Here is a 9,146-nt window from a genome sequence, read left to right as displayed (position 1 = left end):
CCCATCCCTACCCTCAAGCTACTTTAGCTTTTAGACATGTGTATACTAAATGCCTTTTTCTTTAGAGATATGGATGAGATATTTCTTTTGGAGTATGTCCAGACAATCTGGCAAATTCACACTTGACATTAACCACAGGGAAGCATATTTTTAAAAAAACAAAAACAGAGGAACAAGAAATAAAATTAGGGCAGATTGTGGGCCTACCCTCTTTGGAAATCAGAATATCTTTTCAAATGAAAGACTTCATAAGACGGAATGGTTTTGTTTGTTTTTTCAATGTTTTGCTTGCTTTGTGAATAAGAGTTTAAGTTTTCATTTCAAAAGTTATTGCTCATTCTAACATACTAAACCTGCATTTTTTCTTTTAAAGAGAAACTTCTATCTCTGGGTTCTGTCCTTATAGAAAGTACTTAAGGCCAGTTTTCTACCCATTTTGAAGCTTCCGTTTGGGCTCAAGGAGCCTCCTATCTTGTTCTAGCTGGGACATGCTGAAAGTAGAGCTGGCAATCGTGCATAACTTGCTATACTTTTTGAGCTTTTGCTGTGGCTCTAGCCCTTTAAGTTTTAGGAAACAGAGTAGAGAAGGTAGGGAGATCATGAAGACTGGGGAGAGGGGGCTATGATGGGAACAGGAAATAGAGTCTTCTCAGGAATTCCTTTCTGCTCATTTACTCTTCAAACCACATCTGTACCACATGTTTAGTCTAACTCCTCTCACAGGGAGGTAGTTGAGCAAGGAGTTGACTGGGTTGGGATGGAACCATGGGCTTGTCTTACCCTTAATTGCAATACATAAAGCTGGAGATTGAATATCAGGAACTACAGAGCAGGGGGGAAGGTTTATAGTTGTGAGTTCATGAAACAGAGTTTATTCTTATATCATTATTATTTATTAATTACTGTATTGTTTTCCATATGAACAACTGTAAACCTACTTTTTCCCCACCCTGTGTATACTGGCAGAATTGCTAAGACCAAAAACAGAAGTTGATTGAAAAAGAAGTGATCCATTTTTCATTAAAAATATCTATCACACACAAAAAATATCTTTCACACACACCTGCCCCCAAAATCAATCACCATACCCACCTGCCCCAGTAGCATCTAGTGGGAACTGCTCTAAGCCCTGGTCTCTGATGAAGAAGTAGGTCCAGTAGCCATGCTTTGTGTCATATGATCCAGCTCCCTGATCTCTGATTTTCTCATAGCTGATTGGACCAAAGATGGGTACCTGATTTAAGAGCAGTCAATCCATAGATTTATTAGGTTCCCACGACCTATAGCCGGGTTTGAAAAGATATGTGGAGCCACTCTAGCTGGTTTGGCTTAGGGATAGAGCCTTGGTCTGCAGACCAAAGGGTCCCGAGTTAGATTCCCGTCAAGGGCACATACCTTGGTTGCAGGCTACTCCCCAGTCCGGGGCCCTGGCTGGGGTATATGCAGGAGGCAACCAATCAATGTGATTCTCTCACATCAATGTTTCTCTCTGTCTTTCCCTCTCTCTAAAAGATCAATGGAGGATTAACAACAAAAAAAGATATGCTGAGCCAATCAGAGTCCCTCTCTTAGAGAACAGAAGGGAGTCTGACTGAACTATATTTAATTGGTCAGGTTCCCAACATTCTGAACCCCACAGTTCGAATGTTGAAATACCATGCACACCATGAATTTCTATTGGTGAGGTCTGTATAGCCATCTGAAATTGAGGACTAGCTTTTAGTACTAGTTTCTCAGAAGTCAGCCCTTTATGGTTCCTGTTCTTGGTTTCTGAAAGCTTCCATTATCTTATCATGTGTCTTTCTTAAAGTTCTTATATTTGAGCTAACTGCAATGAGTGCCTGATACTTGTCGCCAAAAAAAAGCCAATCTAAAGCATTATCAAATAGGCAGGCAAAAACAGAGCCAAAATAAAGGAGGCTGGGGAATAAGGAAAGTCTAAAACAGAAGCAACAGGAGTAGGTGACTTTGTTAACCTTCTTGAGGTTGCAAATAATATTATTGAAGCCAACTCAAGTTGATTAAGAAAGGAGAAAAAGAAATTCATGTAAATATGTGAAGGGTGCTAAAATAGCTCAAGGATAGCCAGGATTCTTAAAAACTAACATCAGTTCCTCAAAATGTTAATCATAGAGTTATTACCATATGTACAATATGACCCAGCAATTCCATTCCTATGAAAACATATGTGCACATGAATACCTTTACACCAAAGTTCATAGAAGCATTCTTCATAATAGCTAAAGAGTGGAAACAACTCAAATGTCCATCAACTGATAAATGGATAAACAAATCAGTATATCCATACAATAGAATACTATTTGGTCATAAAAGAAATGAAGTTATGATACATACTACAAATGGATAAACCTTGAATAAGTGAAAGAATCTAGACAAAAAAGATTATGTATTGTCTGATTCAATTTATATGAAATGTCTGAAATAGACAAATCCATAGACACAGAAAGTAGATTAGTGGTTGATAGAGGCTGGGCAGAGTGAGGAATAGACAATGACAGCTAATGGGCCTGGAATTTCTTCTGGCAGAGATTAACACATTTTGGAATAAGATAGTGATGATGGTTGCACTACTCTGAATATACTAAAATAGTATTTACTTTAAAAGGTTGCATTTTATGACATGTGAATTATAGCTCAATAAATCTGTTATTACAAAAATTATATATACAAAAAATAGCAAAACAAAACAAAAAAAAAGTGGTGCCACAAAGTTGAAAACCAGGAAGAAACCACATAATTCTCTCATCTTTGTTTCTCTGTGGATATCTGCTTCATTGTTGTCTCTACAAATCAGCTTTTTTAGCTTTTACATAAGCATAGTAAACAGACTCTGAACCCCACAGTTCGAAACTTGTATGTTGTTATAGAGACTAAATAGATGGTCATCTACACATTTTCTCTTCTTGACATACAACTAGATTACATATCCCAGCATCCTTTGCAGTTCCATAGGGTCATGTGATGAGTTATAATCAGTGGACTGTGGGCAGAAGTGATGCATACTACTTCTAGGCCTGACCAATTAAAAAGAAAACCTACTCTGCACCCCTATATCTTCTCCCTCTTCCTTTTACTAAGGCCTTAGAGAATCGTTGAGCCACTAGATTGAAGGAGCCAGGGTACTTGATAAAATTTATGGAGCATAGCATTTCCCCATCTCCGAAGACCTACATTGTACTGTGATATGACTGAGAAATAAAGTTAAACTCCTGAAATTTGGGGATTGGTTGTTCTAGCAGTTAAACTACTCTGACTATTTATGTCCTCTAACCCAGATTGATTGCCTGGCTCTTGATTCCAATTGAAGTCTTCAGGTAAGAAAATTATATTGGTCCAAAGTGAGTCAGGTAGTCTCCTAGTTCAGTCAACTAAAGTCACAGAACTGAGACACAGTCCCTGGGGGCCTACTCATGGAAGTGAGTGGCATTGTTTAGAGAAAAGATGGCTACTATGGGGGTTAAGTAGGAAGGGTCAGTGTGAATTAGGGAGATGAATGCATGATGCGCTAAACAGCTTTTTGTTTCTCTCCCAAACAGATTCATAGATATATAGTCATGTGCTGATTATAGTCATGCGCTGCTTAATGGGGATACAGTCTGAGAAATGGGTCATTAGGTGATCTCCTATTTGTGTGAACATCATGGAGAACACTTACATAAACCTAGATAGTCTAGCGGCTACCAGCCGTGGGCAAACTACGGCCCGCGGGCCGGATCTGGCCCGTTTGAAATGAATAAAACTAAAAAAAAAAAAAAAAAAAGACCGTACCCTTTTATGTAATGATGTTTACTTTGAATTTATATTAGTTCACACAAACACTCCATCCATGCTTTTGTTCCGGCCCTCCGGTCCAGTTTAAGAACCCATTGTGGCCCTCGAGTCAAAAAGTTTGCCCACCCCTGGCTAGACTCTAGCCTATTACACACTTAGGCTATATGGTATAGCCTGTTGCTCCACGGCTACAAGCCTATGTGGCATGTTACTATATAAAACAACATGAGATCAAATCAAGTAGAAGAAAACATGATAGACATGGTAAACATGAGGTGTATGAGACTGCTGCCAGCATAACATTGCACATGCTTTTACAGAAAGAGTACACTCTAAAATAACCAAAAAGTAAATACATAAACCAGTACCATAGTCATTTATGATCATTATAGAGTATTAGGTTCTGTATATAATTGTATGTGCTATACTTACATACAGTATATATAAATGGTTTGTTTACACCAGTATCACCACAAACTTGTGATAATGTGTTGCATTGTGAAGTTACAGTCACTGGGAAATAGGAAATTTTCAGATCCATTATAATCTTATGGGGCCATCAGCATGTATGCATTAACCAAAATGTTGTTATACAGCGTAACACTGCAGATACAGATGTGGATATGAATATAGCTTATACAGATATAGATATTCTAGTTCCTAATTCTAAAGGTAAAGTTCCTTTTAAGCAATTTGAAAAATATCCCCCAACCTCCCAAAAATCAAGTCACCATTTTGCATACTTTCTTCTTTCCTTTACTGTCCATTTCTTTCCTTCCTCCCATCCTGAGAGGCAGTATAATGTAGTAGCTAAGAGTGGTTAAGTTTTTAGAATGAGACTAGCTGGCTATAGCTTGGCTTCACCACTTTCTGGCTCTCTGACGTTGGGCAAATTATTTAACTGCTCTCTGTCTAAATTTTCCTACCCATATGAAATATTAATGATAACGCTTACCATAGAGGAGATTCATGAAGGTTAATGAGGTAATACGAATGTTCAGTGTTTAGTATAGTGCCTGGTACACGGTGCGAACTTATTTACTACTTGTTGTTATCGGGTGTCTAAAACTGCATCCCCAAATTTTTAATTTTTTTCTTGAATGTTCTAAGGATGGAAGGTGGACGTTGTTTTTAGTGACAACTTTTTATGTTCTTGAGGATCCAAAAGACGTGTCAACCAGTTGTTCTTGGGGACATCCTGAACGGGTGGAGGAATCCAAGTACAGATGTTTTAGATGGAGATGCTGAGGTTTCTGTTTAATAACGCAAGCAGCCATTTTCATTGGGGGCAGGTATACCTCTGCCCAGGTTATTTCAACATCTTGCTTCTTCTATTGAAGGTCAGAAATAAGAAGTTGGGGCCCCAGGACTTGGATCAAGAGTATGAGAGGAGACTCCCACCCAGGAGGGTGGGGCAGGCTCCAGCACCACCATGATAGGCAGAGAGCTAAGGAGAGGGCCTGCCAGATGGGAGCTCCTGGAAAGAGCTGTGAGGGGGGAGCTTTAGGGGCGGTGATGTCAATACCCACTTTTAAGTTTTCTTTTTCTGCACTGTGATTTTCTTATGTAATCCTTAAGGCTTCATAAAGTTTGTTAAAATTGCATCCTTATGTTAGCTGCTTCTTGGGAAATAGAAGGTTTTCACATTTCATGTAAGGTGAGTGACAGCTGGAAAAGCCATTAGGAGCTGGGAGGGTCCTGGAGCAGGCCTGCTGAGTGTAAGGTGACCACCACAAACCAGTGTGGAGTAGTGAATCTGTAAACACTGCTGGAGGTGTTCAGAAATACCTGGAGAGGTGAATGAACTTCTTGTGGTCATACATGATGGAGAATAGAGTTATAGTATATGGAAGGGAGGTAATCCAGTAAGGCTTGAAAATCTGTTCTATCTATCTATCTATCTATCTATCTATCTATCTATCATCTATCTATCTAAGTATGTGTGATATATGTGTGTTATATATGTGTATGTGTGATACATATGAGAGAGGATATATATACACACACGTGTGTGTGTTTATGTGTATATACAGATTTCCCCTACTATCTGAAAGTAGAGAGTTCTTATGAAAACTTTTGTAAGCCAAAATGGCATAAAGTGAAGAAACAACTACATTAATTTATATGGAAAAAATTTTGAGCATTCCCAGACCCAAAAAAATAACTTATCAAATCATACCAAATATGCTTAATAACGTCCAGTTTTAAGCTAAGTGTAAACACTTTTATGAGCTTTCTTAGGCTTTTCTGGTGCTTGGGACACATCTTGCTAACAGATGCACAAAATAAATCGAGATAAAGCACAGATGCTCGCAGACACAGTTCAAAGCTACGGCACTTGATGCTGAGTGTAGTTCCCAGGGAAGGAGCTGGCAGGGCCATTCTCCCTGCCCCGGGTGGGTGCTGCCTCGATAGCAGCTGTTGCAAAACAAAAGCTGAAAGCTATTTGTGCTTTTCACCTTTTTTTTGGTAAAAGTGAAAATCCTCTTTGGATATCTTTGGCTTATTGAAAACAGGTACTATAGTAGGTCTTTCGTAAAAGCCAAGTGTCATGATGCAAACTTTCAAAAAATGGGGATACACATATATACACAACTGTGTGTTGTCTGTGTATAGAATATATATCACCATTGGGTTTATAGTATATATTTTTCACTTCACTTTATATCATGAACTTCAGTATCCTTACATGTTATTGAAATACTTAACAAGTATATACTGAATAATGGTAACCTATTGTATGATTATGCTATGATTTATTTAATTCCAATTACTGGACTTTTCCTCAGTTTTTCACTGTTGTAAATAACACTGCAGTGAACATTCTTACATAGTGTTTGCATATTTAAAAAACTGTTTCTCAAAATAAGTTCTCAGAAGAGTATTTTCTGTGGCAAATTGCTGGAAGCCAGTCCATCCTTGCTGCTTGACACAGTCGCTGCAGGGAAGAAACATCTGCACAGCATATGTTTCAAGGGACCTGGCGTATATGGCATACTGTTCTTAATATGTTTGCTCACCTTGGCGGTATGTGTTTTAACCAAGGTCACCACTCCAAGAAAGGTTGTTTCCCCAGGTAGGGATTTTTCCCTGAAGTTAGGGAGGGAATAAAACCCCTTAACTAAGTGCCAGGCGGGTAGTTAATCACTTTAACTAAGAACAATCACGCTTAAGCTACATAATCTTTACTCCCTGGAATGGAGATAAGAAACGCCCTAACCTTTGGAATAGAAATTGACAGGATTAAAATCAACTGGTATAAATACAGATGTAACAAGACCATAAAACACAGAACCTGGCTGGAGAACCTGGCTAGACTGCTGATCAACTGAACGCTGCTGTCTCCGTGTCATTCCTTCTTTGCCGACTCCGTCCACACCTTTGGGGAACCCCTGGACCTGCTGGGGCTGGATCCCAACATCTGGCGCCTGAACACAGTGTCTTGGGAACTCACTCGGCTGAGGAGACTTCTGGAAGAGGCTGCCACCACACTTACCGGCTTGATCCCTGAGCTGACCTCTTCCTATTTTTCCTGGTACGGAAAGCACTAGAGACCATCGATCTGCTCCTTAAAAAAATGGACTCAAACCTACCAGAAAACTTCCAGAAAGAACTCACCTGTGCCATCTGCCTGAATTACTTTATAGACCCAGTCACCATGGGCTGTGGGCACAGCTGCTGTTGTTCGTGTCTCTATGTATCCTGGGAGAAAGCAGAAAGCCCTACTTGTCCTGTGTGCAGGGAACCATCAGAGCAGAAAAACTTCAAAACCAATATTGTCCTGAAAAATCTGGTGTCCATGGCCAGAAAAGCCAGTCTGTGGCAATTCCTGAGCTCTGAGGACAATAGGTGTGGGCTGCACAAGGAGGCAAAGCAGATCTTCTGTGAAGACAACAGGAGCCTGCTCTGTTTGCACTGCTCTAGCTCTCAGGAGCACGAGGCTCACAGACACTGCTCCGTGGAAGAGGCTGTTGAGGAACACAGGAGGAAACTTTCAAACCAAATGAGATCTTTATGGGAAAAGATTCAAGAAATTCAAAAAAATCTCAGTAAAGATGGCAGAATACCTGTCTATTGGATGACTTATCTCTATAGACGCCAAGATGAAACCAGGGCTTTTTATGAGGCACTCCAACTGGTTCTCCATGAGAAAGACAAACAAAATCTGGAGATACTTATCAAGGAAGGGTCAAAGTTATCTGGACAACTGGAGAAACGTCAAGCCGAAATGATTGAAAAGAGGATAAGCCTAAGAGCAATGTATGATGAGCTCATGGACATGCGTCTGAAACCAGATGTAGAGATGCTCAAGGAACTAGGAGACAAACTAAGAAGGAGTGAGCAGGTGCAGCTGCACATGCCTCAGCCTCTGCAGCCAGAATTCCCTGCACGTCCCATCACTAGACTGATGCGCAGGCTCAACTGCTTCCGAGTGGAAGTGTCCTTCACTGGTGAAATAACCCATGACAATATAAGGTTGTTTGATGACGTGAGAAGTCTGAGGTTTATGCGTGATGGTCCACATGTGTCTCTGGATCCTGGAGCATCTAACTGTTTTGCTGCATGGGGAGCCCAGGTCTTTAACTCTGGCAAACGTTATTGGGAGGTGAATGTGGACAAGTCTTGGGACTGGGCTGTAGGGGTCTGTAGGGATTCCTGGATGAAGAAGAATGGCACATTGACTGAAAGTAAGGACACATTTCTTCTTATACATGTGAAGGAGGATAATCATACCACTCTCTGGACCACTGCCCCGATGGCTCCTCAGTACATACAGAAACCTCTGGGCAGGGTTGGTGTGTTCCTTGATATTGACAATGGAAGTGTAAGTTTTGTGGATGTTGCGAGGTGTTCTCTCATCAAGCATTCCTTCATTTGGCCTTCCCCATTTCAGAGGTATGTAGGTGACCTGTGCAATAACAATTTCAGACCTTTCATTTCACTGGCCATGCATGGGCAGGGCTAAGTCAGGAACCTGCTTGTGTGCCTGGGATCTCTGATGTGAGGGAGCCCTTTTTATTTTTTTATTTTTTTATTTTTAATTAAATCTTTATTGTTCAGATTATTACATTTGTTCCTCTTTTTTCCCCCCCATAACTCCCCTCCTTCCAGCTCCCACCCCTCCCTCTGCCCTCACTCCCCACCCACTGTCCTCATCCATAGGTGCACGATTTTTGTCCAGTCCCTTCCCGCATCTCCCACACCCCTTCCCCCCCAAGAATAGTCAGTCCATTCCCTTTCTATGTCCCTGATTCTATTATAATCAACAGTTCATTCTGTTCCTCAGATTATTTATTCACTTGATTCTTAGATTCATTGGTTGATAGATGCATATTTGTTGTTCATAATTTGTA

The 9,146-nt window shown here is 40.4% G+C and overlaps 1 protein-coding gene across 1 annotated transcript; it reads left to right on the top strand.

The window, feature by feature from the left end:
- The first annotated feature begins 7,369 nt into the window (after nt 1-7,369).
- Nucleotides 7,370-8,758, top strand: LOC102440758 (tripartite motif-containing protein 43-like). Its single transcript, XM_023746146.1, has one exon. It carries the CDS (start codon nt 7,370-7,372, stop codon nt 8,756-8,758), a length of 1,389 nt encoding a protein of 462 aa, XP_023601914.1.
- Nucleotides 8,759-9,146: the final 388 nt, after the last annotated feature.

This window comes from Myotis lucifugus, unplaced genomic scaffold (genome assembly GCF_000147115.1).
Source record: "Myotis lucifugus unplaced genomic scaffold, Myoluc2.0 scaffold_6, whole genome shotgun sequence".
In the NCBI taxonomy this organism is placed as follows: domain Eukaryota; kingdom Metazoa; phylum Chordata; class Mammalia; order Chiroptera; family Vespertilionidae; genus Myotis; species Myotis lucifugus.
This window is presented reverse-complemented; position numbering and strand designations above follow the sequence as displayed.